This window comes from Panthera pardus, unplaced genomic scaffold, assembly GCF_024362965.1.
Source record: "Panthera pardus isolate Hobbes unplaced genomic scaffold, ASM2436296v1 HiC_scaffold_17, whole genome shotgun sequence".
Taxonomy (NCBI): domain Eukaryota; kingdom Metazoa; phylum Chordata; class Mammalia; order Carnivora; family Felidae; genus Panthera; species Panthera pardus.
This window is the reverse complement of record NW_026526732.1, coordinates 134,742,108-134,757,180: the sequence shown is the minus strand read 5'-3', so window position 1 is coordinate 134,757,180 and position 15,073 is coordinate 134,742,108. Positions and strand designations below refer to the sequence as shown.

At 42.5% G+C, this 15,073-nt stretch overlaps 1 protein-coding gene across 2 annotated transcripts in view; it reads left to right on the top strand.

Moving 5' to 3' along the window:
- DUSP22 (dual specificity phosphatase 22) overlaps positions 1–10,543 on the top strand; it is a 72,955-nt gene extending 62,412 nt beyond the window's left edge. Inside the window, exons 8-9 of one of the 2 annotated variants that reach the window (XR_008423070.1) lie at positions 635–752; positions 989–10,543. Coding sequence is in view for 1 of the 2 variants with exons in the window: in XM_019419930.2 (XP_019275475.1) it covers positions 635–681 (47 nt within the window). In the remaining variant the exon portion in view is untranslated. Of the gene's footprint in view, positions 1–634 lie in introns of both variants that reach the window. The other variant, XM_019419930.2, reaches the window with a different exon arrangement.
- The last annotated feature ends 4,530 nt before the right edge of the window (positions 10,544–15,073 follow it).

Genomic DNA, 15,073 nt, shown 5'->3' with positions numbered 1-15,073 from the left:
CATCAGTATCAATGGGCTATTTAAAATTTTTGACTGGAGCTCCAATGATGCTTTCTAGTGGGTAAAATTTCACATTCAGGCCGAGGCCAGCAGGCCTGGAGGACGTCTGCAGTTTGCAGCATGGGGCAGCAGGAATCTTGGAATGCTGCGAGCAATCTCGTGGTTCAGTCTTTTATACCACCTCAAATTGTTTAAACACACAAAGCCACAAGAATGAAAAAGTATGCTTGGCCTCTCCCAGAAAAGATGTTGCAACCCAGTTTCTCCAAATTCCACCAACAAAAGAGTCCCTGAATAAGAAGAGCAGTTTTCCTGTGCATATAGAAGGTATGTCACAGGTGAGCTCTTTGGGGACCAGAGAAAACTCTACACACCCACATAGGCCCCTGATATACACTGGGAAAGGGAAGCGTGGCCATGGACTTTTCCATCTACAGCTGAAATAATTTGTCTATAAGGTACATTTTTTTTTCTTAAACCAAAAGGAAATGTAAATATGTTCACAGAAATAATATTTAGGATATCAACTGGAATCCTTAAATATGTGTGTACATTTATGAACATCTAAATGTATTCTTATAGGTCTTAAAATGTTGCTTTAATATTTGTTGCCAGTAATATTCTTTCTCCACAGCCACTCCAGGAATTCTGAAGTATTGGGCCTTTCTCAGAAGACTGTAATGTACCTGAAGTTTCTGAAATATTGCAAAGCCACAGAGCTTAAGGCTGGTGCTGCCAAAAAGAAAAGCAACCTAGGGGCGCCTGGGTGGCTCAGTCGGTTAAGCGGCCGACTTCGGCTCAGGTCATGATCTCACGGTCCGTGAGTTCGAGCCCCGCGTCGGGCTCTGTGCTGACGGCTCAGAGCCTGGAGCCTGTTTCAGATTCTGTGTCTCCCTCTCTCTGACCCTCCCCTGTTCATGCTCTGTCTCTCCCTGTCTCAAAAAATGTTAAAAAAAAAAAAATTAAAAAAAAAAAAAAGAAAAGCAACCTAGAGTTTATTTTTAAGTATCCAGAAGTGATTTGTAAACTTGGTTTTCATTTTAAATTGACTACATGTACGATGGTGGTGATATATGTTGAGAACTAAGGGTACTCTTTTAGCAAGAGAAAATATTTTTACCTTAATTCCACTGCTGCATCAATTTCTTTAACCTTAACTTTGATGTTTAAGCAATTTTTTTAAATGTTTATTTATTTTTGAGAGAGATGGAGACAGAATGTGAGTGGGTTAAGGGCAGAGAGAGAGGGAGACGCAGAATCCGAAGCAGGCTCCAGGCTCCAGGCTCCGAGCTGTCAGCACAGAGACTGATGCGGGGCTCAAACTCATGAGCTGTGAGATCATGACCTGAGCAAAGTTGGACAATCAACCGACTGAGCCACCCAGGTGCCCCATGTTTAAGCAATCTGAAGAGCCCTGCTGCACTGCTTTGGTTACTATTTAGTAATCATGATTGTTTCTCATGAGAATTACGCTGTGTAAACTCTGCCTGTATGTTCTTCAATTCCCCAGCTTGGGACATATCTCTTGGTGTGTGTTTCACCCATGGTTTGCGTTCTCCATGGTGGAATTTACCAAGAGCTACACATTTTTGTTAATGAAGGGCAACCTAGCATTTAACTTCATGGGCAATGCATTCTTCCTGAGGTGAGGGGTGGACACTGTATGTGTTTCTGCCTATGAGGGTCATGATACAGGATTGGAGCCTGCTCTCATAGCAGTAATGCTGGTTTAATTGCAGAGGCAATGAAAAGTAAATTAATTTCACCATGAGAGAAAAATTGATCTTCAATGTAGAAAGAAATTCATAAATTGGACTTATAGTTTGTTTGCACACGTGTGAAAACTGAATATTTGGCACCCCTGGAATTATTGCACTTATCTCAGGGGTGTGCAGCCCAGGTACTCCATGATCATTTGCTGCACATTGTTGAATGCATTTTATTCTGATTCCATATTCAGCTTTTAATTTGAAGAAACACACACTGGCCTAAAGAGCAATTTAAGTCAATTTCCTAAATTTTCCATTTCTAAATCCGGGGGAGAAGGAAGGAAATTTGACTTTTTAGTCTAAGGATAGGGTTGGCTTGAACTAAGGGCAGGTGAACACAGGAGCTAATGTACCTGGACCCTTTAACTGTAGGTGGCAGGCTTGACCTGTGTTCTAAGTTTCTGCTTCAACCAGGGAGGGGCTCAGGGAAGGGGCTGGGAGCTGTGTGTTGGGATGAAGAGGACCCTCTGTACTGGCAACAGCCCCTGATGGGTGTGAGATGATACACACTGATCAGTTTGGGTCATTAAAATGCTTATTCTGACTCAGCAGGCCTGCCTGAATGTAGTACGGGTAATCTAGTTGTAGGAACCTTTGAGTACTCCCATGTGTCATACTTAAAAGCCCCAAGATGTTTCCACTTCCCACTTGTGAGGATATGCCAGAGCCTTGTCTCTGGAAAACTCAGGGGAAATGGCCAAGGCTGAACACAGAGCCTTAGGAAGACCTCTGTTCTGTGTGTAGGACATGAGGTGGCAGAATTAGGAAAACAGGTTTGCTGGCAATGGCCCCAGTCCAGTAGGGTCACCCACCCCTTGCAGCCTGACATCCTTTCCTGTCCACTTCTTCTTGCTATAGGACGAGATCTGGCACCAACAATAATCATCTAATAATTGGTGTTCTGTGGATTACAAACTATCACTGCAAAGCTTTATAAACCCGCAGACAGGGTTATTCATTTGAGTCTCAAAAAGGCTAAGAAATACACTGGAAAGTGAAAATGTTAGTGCTTCTTTGCCTGAATCTGGATCTTTTGATCCCAAATCAGTGGGTAAAGTGAGAGGGAGGGGCTGAGCCACCTCTGGGCTTTGCACTTAGAAGTTTGTGAGCCTCTAATGAGGGCTAAGGGAGAACAAGCACCCCTGTAGCAAAGCTGTATGGCTTTTGAAGCCAGAACCTCTTATTTGCTTCTCCCCTTTTCTCCCTAGGGAGTTTGTTTTGATCCCCATTAATGGTGTTGACAGGAAAATTGACAATTACAGAGTAAGTCCTAAGGACTAGTATAGGTGCTCCCAAAATGTGTGGGAAAGGGAAAGAGAAACACCATTCCAGTTTTGGGGTGAGTTAGGCAGTGTTCAGGGAAGGCATCTTGGAAAAAGTGATACTTAATTTGAGACTTGAAGCTTAAGTGCTAGAATTAGCTGGGCATAGTGGGAGGAAAGGGAGTCCAGGCCCAGGCTCAGCATGCATGTTAAGTTGGTGGCATGAGGGAACACAGTGCACTGGGGTGACCCCAAGTCATTGCGTAAACTAAAGCAAGAACCAAGGGGTGGGCATTGGTGGTAAGTGGTACAGACAAAGCTGCACACACAAGCAAAGACTCAGCTGGCCAAGGTGATACCATTGCTTAGTGTCTGTTGTATAATAACTGGTTTACTTCTTATACCAGCCCTTGGAGCTGATCAAGCTCAGAGGTCAGGTGCCCTGCCAGCTTTCCACAGGCTGATTCTTGAGCTTGGAACCTCATGAGCAGCATGAGTACCATTATGCAGATATAATGGATATAATGGGTGGGGGCTCATTGAATGTGCTGGAGCAAGCAGGAACCATGGTTGGTGTGTAGGTGGAGAATTAAGGGTGGGGGGTGGCAGTCAGGGGGCAGCTGTTATGTCATCCAGGTGATTGAAACTAGTGCCCTGAACAGGGTCATGTTGATAGAGATGAAAAGGGACAAAGGAAGCAAATAGATTTGGGATTGAGGGAGGTTGGGGAGGGAGAAGCAAATTCTCTTAGTATTGGGATGAACATGGGGGACTATGGGTTTTGTGGCCTTGCCACTCTGGAATCTTCCAACACAATGGTTCTTTGTACCAGTATCCTCCTTCCCCATGATGATTGTTTGTAGGCTCTGAAATGTCAAGGTTAGATTTAAGGGGGCTGCCAGACCTAGGACCTCCAAAGGCAGTCATCCCAGCTTTGCAGATTAGGGCCTCAAGTTTATCCGCGTACACAGGACAGACTCCCTGGAATAGACTCATGACAATTAATGTGGAATTCAAATGTCCAGTTTCATAATTTATCATGAAAAATAAAAGAAAGTAGCTTTATGAAAACCAATTTTATTCACTAGACTATCTTTCATTATCAGATTTGTGGGGGAAGCCAAATTAGTCATTAGGCATTGTCTTGTAAGATGGACATGGAGCTAAGAGCCTTAGTGGTGTGCAGGGAGTAATCCTGATCTGGCATTCCCCCATGATTGGAGTGCTTTTCCCATAACATGCTTGAGTGGTGTTTCTGCCAGGCTCCTGCTTTGCTTCCTGAAGTCACTTTTCCAGGGTCTAGCAGACTACCCAGTTTATATACTTTTTTTTTTCCCCAAGGTGATCTTTGGTTTAAATCATGTTTTTTAGAGCACCTTCATTAACCTTGGGTATTCTCGTGTGTCTTCAAAAGCATTTATGCTTTTCCGTGAAGATGAGTTCCCACTAGTGGCTTTTTTTATTTATTAGGTGCTTGTTCTTTCTAGTTTCTGTCTCAGCAGGGAACCCCATTTACAACTTCTGGGGCTTCTTTGTGTTACTCATGCACAGAGACAGCCTATAAATTCTGGTGATTTGTGTGCATATGTGTGTGCACATACACCTGTGTTTTTTTGGTTTTTAGTTTTTAGAGAAATCTTTAACTTTCAGGAGAGTCATGCGTACAACAACAAAGGTACCTTGAACTCAGGTAACCTAGATGGCAGGTACCTGGAACACCCAGGGAAATGTCAGAGCTCATGTTGCACAACCAGAGCTCGTCACGAAGGGCTGCTCTTTACACCAGTATCTAGTCATAAAAATAGGGAACACACTAAAATTCAAAACCCTGTGATCCCACACTAGATGACTCCTCCCATCCTGGCCCTAAGTTATTAATAATTTTATTAAGAATGTGCTTTCAACACACTTATATTTATATATGTACTTAACAAGAAATCACCAAGACTTCAGAGGGAAGTTCCTCTTCCCTTTCCTTTTTATTGCCCAGAGAAAGGGAGAAACTGAGAAGCAAAAAAAAAAAAAGAAAAAAAAAAAAAGCTGCCTTTGATTTGTAACTGAAGGCTTGAGCATGTCAGTCATTACCTTAGGATTTAGTAGGGTCTCCTTAAACCTTGGGCTCATCAAGACTGTCATGGACTTGGATTCGTATAACACAATGGCCACATTTCATCATGCAGAGAGATCTTGACACTTTGCTCTTAGTTTCCTACCCCTGCTATAGATCTTGAGACCTGTCACTGCAATAACAGTACATAATTAGTTCAGCCAGTACCAAAATTAGTAATCAAAATTAGTATCTATTTTGCAGCTTAGGCTTAACCACCTAATAAGCATCTGACTAAAGGTTACAAGTGCTGTGTCTGTGTCTCTTTCCATCTGGGGAAAGAATTGCCAGTACGTTTTTGAACATCTGCAAGTTTGGGTTTATTTTGACTCTGGATATCTTATGCAAACTGTTGATCAAGAGTTAGTAATTTGCAGTTAATTTTCCTGAAGCTTCTAGTTCAGTTATTAGAGTCTGGTGTCAAAAGAGCTATTTTAGCAGGTGACTGAAATTACTAGGCAGTTCAACATTCTGAGTGTGGCGTTCACTGTTTATTTAGAAGTAGGGTTAAGAGATGTTTTAGATAGGATTATACCTGATCACAGCCTTTACACAAAGGCCTATTTAAGAAAACCAGAGAGAGGGGGAAAAATAAAACTGATTTTTACAGGGTTAACAATTCCTTCTAGGAATAATGTCACTTGCAACAATTTTGGGAAACAACACTGATCATGCCATTTCACCATTTGTCCAACTTGACCCAAGGAGGCCCCATTACAGGGGCCTTTCCACTCAGCTGCTCAGTCCTCCGGGGCCCACATCAGTGACAAGTGAAAATATAAATAAGAAGTTGCCATCGACATTATGTTGGCCTCTCTCTCCCCTCAGAGTCCATTTATCATCAAGTACCCTCAGTTTCTTGTGCTCTTCCCAGAAGTGGCCAAATCAGCACAAACAGGAACCATACTTTCTAGTGAGCAGGTTTGCCTTTTGTTGGTTGGCTGTGGGATTCCCCAAGGCACTGATATGGAGCCTTTTGGGAAAATAAAAATCAAAAGGCCTCTACATTGTGCACTAAAGAAATGTCACCTTCTGCTTTGCAAAGGGTGTGCCCTTCAAGGCAAGAGACCCAAGTGGCACTGAGCTTCCTCAGAATGGGAGTCCCTAGAGAAACTTGTCATGTGCCAGGAGTCAAATGTTTGGATGCTCCTTGGTTTGTATTAAGCCACACTGATGTGGTGACAGACAGAAAGTCAAGAAGGTGTGAGAGGAGAGGACCATTTCTTGACTGTTTGCAGAGGCCTTCACGGATCTCCCAAAATCAGGTGCATCCCAGAGGTGTATTGCAGGCGTGGGCTAAAACCCACATTTCATGCCTTGATATTCACTGCCCCACAGCACACAGCCCTGTTCTCTGCTTTGCCAGAGCTCCTTCCTATCATCTTCCACCTTCCAGGAGGAGGAAGGCACAGGTCCTCATTAAGCAGGTTGGGGGATAGAGGTGGTACTTAGTAAATGAGAGGCCAGGGCCCTGGACTGGTGACCAGGAAGCCAAGATAGTCACATGTCAGGCAGGCCTGACTCAGGTCCAGTTTCATCCTGGTTCTCTGGAATACCTTGGGGAAGTCCCAGAGGAGGCAGCCCACTCATGTGGGGAACTTCTTCTAAGACAGGAGTGAAAGAAGCTCCCTAGGAGGGATGAGCAGTGCTAGAGGGTACCCTGTGTCATGGCACAGTGATGTGGCCAGAGGCAGCCTCACAGCCTTCCTGGGTGGCATTTTATGTGTCTATAAAGGCCCTTCTAATCCTGAGGAGCTCACATCTGGATAACAAGACAATCAATCTTGTGATAGTCAACAATTATTGAGTACATAATGTGGGAGAGAAGCTGGCATTGAGATTTTTCCTTGAAATCACTTCTGGCAACAATCCTGTTGGATAGATTTTACTATTATCACCATTTTTCAGATGAAGAAACCAAGTTCTAGAGAACTTGAGCATTTCCCAGTCTCAGGGCCAGAAAGTGGCCAAGTGAGAATTAGAATCCAAGCAATCTGACTGAGGTGTGCATAAATGTCATCACTCCTTTCAAAATGCCACTACCTCTCAGAGGCTAAGCTAATGAAATACTAACAGTCATGTGCTTTCATGTTCAAGTTTTTTTCTGAAGGTGGGTTTACATTAGATCACAGGAATAGTGGGGAGATTAAGGTGGAAGATAGGTAGATCTATGTAAGTAGGCACATGAGAAAGACTTTTTTTTTCTTTTCATCAAAGCCTGCCCATTGTGCATACACTATGGCTACCACACATACTTCTGACTGGGCATTTCTGACTTAGCCTAGAGTAGCAGGCAGAGTACGGAGGTGTCCTGGGGCTCCAGGAAGTGCTTTGCAAGAATACAGAATGGCCCATGTTTGTATGGGAAGGGGGACGGGGCTAGTGCCTGGTACTTTAAGCAGATGGTATTTTGTACTTGATGTACCCTCATTACATAAATGGAGGAACTTCTGTGAGGGTTTTGCAAGAAGCTTAGGGATTTGCTGTCATTCAAGTCAAATAACTCAAATGAAGACACTCATTGAGGACAGAGACATGGGAAGCAACAGTGGATGTCAAAGCAACCAGAGACTGACAGGACCTCCTTCCAACCCCTGGGGCTGAGGGCCAGGGCTGGGAGATAGAGTTACTATAGCCAAGTAAGAAGTGGGCCGTGCAGGGCTGCCCAGAAGGACCTGGGCAAGGAAGGTCTTTAAGAAGTATGGGAGGTTGGGAGGGAGCAGAGTAGAAATTTCCCATCTGATTTCCTCCTGTCCTATCTCCCTGAACCTAATGGGAAGCTGGCCAGCAGAGGATTCTGAATGCTGTGATCTTGGGGGACAGAACAGGATGATTGCCATACAACAGGCAGACCTGGAACTCAGCCTTGGGTAGGGCGGAGATTCAGCGATAGGATGGAGGAAGTGCCACAAGCTTCCAAGAAGCATCTGAGTGTCAGCAAGCTGATACTAAAAGTGGGTCTGAGTGGGGAGTCTGGTTCTCCTACACACTTTGTCCTGAAGTGTGCTATGTGGAGCTTGGCCTGTGACTCACTGCTTTCATCTGTAGAGAGCATTTAGAATCATCCATGCCTGCCAATGTGCCCTCACTGATCTGTGCTTTCCTATGGCTGGTGAAATGGCATCCCCTGAGAGAAGACCACCAGGGTCAGGTGGCATCTGAGCATCTGCTACAAACTTTGCCCTTGTGGGAGTCCCCCCTCCCCTGGACCACAGCCCATGAAGAGCAGGGGAGGATATTCTGCAGTGCCTCAATCATGCTACAGTGCCCACAGCTCACCGGGAGAACCACTTCATGAGATGTTTATAGAGCTAGCACCGTTCAGACTGCCATGAGGGAAAGGAAAATGAGGCAGGGCAGCCTTGTCTTCAGATTTTGAGTTGGGGATAGAAGAGAGTCACTCCCAAATGTTCTGTGAACAAATGCTGAGCATAGAAGCATGAATGCAGGCCAAGTGGACCACGGATGCTTCACGGAGAGTGTCCTGCTAGGAAAACTTGGAAGAAGAATCAAGTGCATCCAGGGAAGAGGGTGATATGCAGGTAAAGGCACAGGCAAGAGTGAACATGGTGTACTTGGAAGTCCAAGACCTTAGAGAAGGTGATTGTGAGGGAGGTGAGGGATGGAAAGTAGAGTGCTTAATCCCGTCCTGTCGTATAAACTGTAGGCAGCCGTGGATTGATTTGGGTCCACCAGGATGGGCTAGAGTCAGGAAGTTTGAGCAGTTAGGAGACAGACAGGCTCACTGGATGCCCCATGGGACCTCTCCAATGACAAATCTACCAAGTGAGGCAACATATATAGTTACCACCTTGAAGCAATTATAGGCAGTGCTGGTTTGCTTTCTCCAGAAGCAGAAACAGAGTTAGGGGTACAAAGGATTATTGGCAGATAGCATCTGTGACAGGAGGGCAGTGGGGCTGTCAGGAAGACAGTCCCACCTCCCCATCAGAGGAGCCTAGGGGCAGGCATGACTGGTTGCCTCAGAAGAATGGCCTGTGCTGCCAGAGAAGGCACCCCTGAGAGGCCAGAGCTCAGGGATACTTACCATTCTCACACAGTAGGACAGCCTGATGCTCTCCAGGGACACCTGGTACCAAAGTGCAGCCTTGCAGAGATTTGTCTCCACAGTGTCTCATACAGCAGGACTTCCCAAAATGCTTTGCCCAAACTCCAGTGCTGGATTCTTCAATGTGGCTTGGTCATTTGGGTGCCTCTGGCAACTGAAAGTCCTCTCCCCTCTTCTCTCCTTCTCCCCTTGTCCCCCCTCTGTCCTCCTGCCCCTTCTCCCTCCTCACTCCTTCCTCCTCCTTCACTCCCACTCCTCCCCTCTTCCCCCCAGTTCTCAGATTAGAACTGGGTGTAGAGAAGGTTGAAAGCAATACCAGGGTTTAGCGGATTCCAACCATTCTCCTCACAATAATTGCAGCCTCAGCTGCCACCAGGGATGCAGCAGGACCTCTCCACTCCTGGGGCAGGAGATGTACAGACACACTGTTTATATAGCATTTATTAAAAACAAACTTTAGTAACAAGTAAAAGGGAATCTTTTATTACCAGCCAGAGCCACAATCCTAAACCATTCCAGTGATAAAATATGTCTCCCCTCAAAACTTACTTTGTTGATCTAAGTTCTAAGTTTAAACAATGGCTGTCTAGAGTTTTAATAATATATACATAAGGTTAAAATGTACATGTTTTTATTATATCCTTTAATTAACAATATGTTCTATATGGAAGAAGTGAGTGTGGAGAACTCCCAGTTAATGGGCATGACTGGGACATAGGAAATCAGCTGGTCGGTTGTGTTGTTTTGTTTTTATTTTCTTTTCCAGTAAATTCAGAGTGATTTGGAATCCAAGCTCCAAGGGGCAAGTTTGGTCTCCAGTCTCTGCGAGATTACATTTCTGCACTTGCAGAGTAGATTTGAAATAACCAAGGGTTTTATACTCAGCTCCTTTAATCTGGCATTCTGAGTGACCACTTGAATGTTTACTTGTCTAAATATTTTTGGCTGCAGACATATTAGAAAACCCCAAGAATTGGTCCCAAAGAAACCTAGACATGCTATTTATAGAATTTGATGTGGAATGGGATTTTTATGCATCTTGCCCTATCTTATCTTTTTATTTAACACTTTTTCTACCTACTTGTGTATCTGTTGTTCAACATGAAATAAATTTTTCAAAGTAAACTAAGTGTTCTATGACCAATGATGAGTGAAGATCAACTGACAAATCTCACATAAAGGGAAGTTCAGTTTTGACAAAATCATTGACAAATTCATAGAAGTTATGGCTTAAAAATTGTAATTGTTCATTAATGTGGCAGACCAACATCTAGGTATATGTTCCTCCCGTTTTTCAACATATGCATTACTGTAATTAAAGAGTATTCATACATGACTTTTTCCTTTTTACTGTGATTTTTTTATTTATTATGATAATACAAAATTCAATAAAAGAACATTTTTACAGCATGTGTAAAATGGCCCCTATTATTCTTTACTTCATGACCATTACTGATTGTCACATAGAGGATCCAGGTGTGAAATGCACAGGTATGATTCTGGGTTCGCAAGGTCCTTCAGTGAAAAACAAAACACATTTTTATGTGCTTCACTTTCTTCTTTCTGTATCAGTCCTCTTTCCTGAGGCAATATTGGAGGCCCTGAAAGCCTGTCTGATTTCACTGTAGCCTGCATTAGTGGGTGCCCTGTGCCCCTATTCTAATTTGGTTTTATCACATTTCCTAACATGTAAGATTTGGCTGTTTCCATTCTCTATAGAGACAACAGTGAAAAGATAATGAAAATTCTCCAGCTTTTCACATGTTTCTTTCATTTTTTCTGGTTCTTTCTTCAAAGATAATTAAAGATTACTTTGGTTATTTTTGAGGACGGTGGGTGGGAAAGCTGCTTTATTTTCCCTGTGCTGTGTTCTCCTGTGGGTATACCTTCCATTAAGAAGCTCATTATAAGAGGGGCGCCTCGGTTGCTCAGTTGGTTGAACGTCAGACTCTTGATTTCAGCTCAGGTCATGATCCCAGGGTCATGGTATCAAACTCCATGTCAGATTCCATGCTGAGCATGGAGCCTGCTTAAGATTCTCTCTCTCTCCCTCTGCTACTCTCACTCTATCTCTAAAATTAAAAAAAAAGGTAAAATTTAAATAAAAGAGGCTCATTATACGAAATTCTACATTTCATAAGAGGTCAATGGAGGCTGAAATTTCCCTTTTCTCTTTGTTAAAGAATTCCCATTAGTGTACCATCTCCCTTAATATATTTCATAGAGTCAGATATAAAATTGCTCCATGTATATATAACTTATTAAGACTACTTCTTCTATTGAAAACATCACAGTACACCTCTGGTGATGGGACCTAATTAAAATATTTGTGCAGTTTTGATGACTCCCAGTCATAAAACATATCCTTCCTCTGTGCCAAAAATCACCAAGTCTTTTGGTCTAACAGAAGTATAGGCTTCTACCAGTAGACCATTAGCTTCTTGAAGACAGGACCTGGTGCACAATAGGTGCTTACATTCTTTTCTACCATGAACTCTTGTCCTGTGGTTTTCTTTGCTCCTGCCAGCCTTTCCTGCTGTCAGAGCCTCTTATGGTCTTGCTCTGTTTAGGTGGTCGCTGCACCCTTTGGGCCAGCAAGCATGGATGCAGGACCCCCTAGTAATTAACACTTTTTTAACACCAGGTGCCTTGGTTCCCCTCTCTGCCCTCCAGCACCAGAACTCCAGGGCACAAAATCTGTGCTTTTACTACTACAACTTCTCTCCTGTTTCCTTGCCAATGTGAGTGCTTGGAGCCACATGTTTTCTATCTCTTGTGTGCTGGCCAAACAATCTACCAATGAAGAAAAAGCCCCTCTTGTTCACTGACTCCTTCCTGCCCACCAGTTAGCACTTTGGGAATTGTAGAAACATGAGCACCGTGGAATGGGTAGGACCTGGTTTAGCACCTGGAGCTTCATTATCTTCCTTATATGCTGACGTCATTTGTTTCTGAGCCTTTCTTTAAAAAAATAGTCAAATGTTTGAGAATTCAATTTTAGCTTCTTAAACTTTCTTATCAAGGCCTTCCTACTAGCATCCTAATCTTGTTTTATTTTGCTTTTTCAGCAAATAAGAGGCTAATGTGTTCATTTCCTTTTTCTGTGTTTGAGACAACCCAAATTATTGGCAACCCCACCATGCATTCAGCAATGGGTTAGACCCCTGTCCAGCTGAGCCCACATGTCCACTCAAGAGGGTTGAGGACTGCATTTGGGTGCAGAGGAAAGGCCTTTACCAGAGTCTCCTGTGAATTGCTTCTGCAGCCCCAACCAGAGCCCATCCACCCTCTTCTGGCTTCACATATCTTCTTGTGGCTTTGATTTTTAAACTATTATATATTTCTTACAATATCATTGACCTTGTCACCTTTCACTCAAATCCATGCAGTTACTATCTGATAGCCTTGTTCTGTTTCCTGGATTTCTTCATTCACTGCCTTTCTCACAATTTACACTCATTTCTCAGAAGAGTTTGATGCTGATTGTTTGCTGTGAAATTAGCTCTGAACAAAGTTCATGGTACCAGCTGAAATAGCTGTTTAAAGCAACTTTTCTTTTAGAGATACACAGCGTCTGTTACTGGAATCCCACACCTCTCTAGAAAAGAACTGAGCTAACATCAAGCAATGTGAGCGATAAGCCCTAAGCCAACATGTTGATGGCCAAGACCCCCATGAAGAATCTTGATTCAGATCTGAAGTGTCTTTGGTATACTGCCATACACAAACAGTATCCAAGTATATAACTGTTTTAATTTACAACATCTTTTCTTCAGGTTTCTTTGGGGAAATATTAGACTCTCAAGATTTTCTGTCTAACAGCTTCTTTCTGAGATCATGAAAATTTCTCCCCACCAGCACCTAAATAAAAGTAGTCTACAATAAAATTCTGAAAATTACTTTTATTTGGCCAATTTTGTAATGCTTTATGTTTTCCACTTTCACATATATTAATTCATTTTACCCACAAACCTACGCATCCATATTTAGGGGCTAACTAGAAGGACCAGATCTAGATAGATGTCCGTTCTGACTCTTAGTCCAGTGCTCTTTGCACTACACCATGTTGGAGCCAATAGACAGCAAGCTCTTAATCTGAACAAAACACAAATATAACCTGCCAAAAGGATTTAGAAACAAATATTGAGGCAACTTTATCATGTGACATAGTTCTCAATGGATTGATTTATGAATTAATGAAGCAGAAATGAATAACAAGAGAGGCCACAGTTGACCATGAGGGAGTGTTGTCTGTACAAGATACATTTATGCTAGAAAATTCCTTTCTTCAAGGATAACTTTAATATGATATTGTCTTTGAGGCTTATGGACTTGAATTGGTTGTGCCTGGGATCCACTGAAGAAATCTGAATAAGCCAGTGGGTGGCATCTAGATTAGGAGGGGCAGCAGACAGAAATGGGGTCTTTCTGGGAGGGACACTGCTGGAAGAGCCAAGAAAAACCACGCTAGAAGAACTAAGAAAGACAAAGTTGCAGAAAAGAAGAAAGGGGCAAGGCAGAGGCTGTACAGGAGAGGGAGTGGAGGGTGGGGACCAAGAACTGAGCAAACAGCAGGGAATTTGATCTAGGTTAGGAAGAGTCTTGCAGGAGCAGGTGCTCACACAGAAGGAGTACCCATGTGCTCCTGGGAATCTGTGAGGGGCAGTGAAATGATGCTCACCATCTATAGTTGGACAGGTCAAGTGTGTACTTACACTTTTTAAGAAATACAATTCTGGACCAATGACATATTCAGTCTAATACCAGATCATCAGATGTAAGTTAATAAACCTTTAAGACCATAGAGTCAATCTTCTTTTGCCCAAAGGTAAGAATTGTTTTGCCCTAACCTTCCCCCCCCCCCAAAAAAAAACCCACACAACTCTGAAGTTCATAGAAAAGAATCCACTTTTTCCAAAGAAAATTTTGAGTAGGAAAAGAAGCAACGGGACAACTGAAAAGTAGTTATGACAACCATTTTAGAGAGACAATGAGTAAATATTTAAAAGGACAATGATTAAGTATCATAGTGAATATATCTCTTTCTTAACTAGAGTAAACCTAGTCAAGATGTTGAATCAGTACTCCCCACACACACTTTGGTTTCTGTAAGTTTAAAACTCTAAAGTGAAAAAGCAGAAAACCATGATGTTCTTTGGAAGCAAAATACAACTTAGTATTTCAGAAAATAGCCTAACTTACACCACTTAGGTAGTAAGGATTTTATTTTGTCCAACCCATATGTTTTTCAACCTGATTATGGAGCATGACAATTGTCAATACATGGAAAGAAAACTTTTCAAAATTATTTATTGACAAAAAAATAGGTAAGTAACATTTAAGGTAAAAAAAAATCTTTGGATCTTCTCCAGCAATGTCACCTTTTTCTTATTTCTATATTTTAGGAAATGCTTATTTTTTAAATGTGTTTGTTTCCTGAATCCTGCTCAGCAAAAATGGTGTGTATATATTTCACAAAATATGCATGGGACAAATACTGTTGTCTTGATAATCTTTCAGTGCATATTGTCCTAGTTGATCAGCAAAAATCAAAGAAAATGTTCTACATGACATTTTCTAGGAAATTGGTGGGATTTAATCAGGTAGATCAGCATCCTTCCTGTTCTCAGCCTCCAGTTTGCAAACTGGGCCTAATCAGAGTTATTTATTGCTTCAAATATTTTTCTTGTAATGTTGGCAGGCATCTTTATTGGGTGTATTGCCATCCTGGCTGCCTTCTTGCTCAAGTTGAATATGATTTCTCTGGTACTTAGTTTACTAGGCCTGAAAATAAAATAGGGGCAGAATTTCTCAGAATTATAATGTTCTTAACATATCAAATGTAGACTTGTTAAAAGAAGAAAGT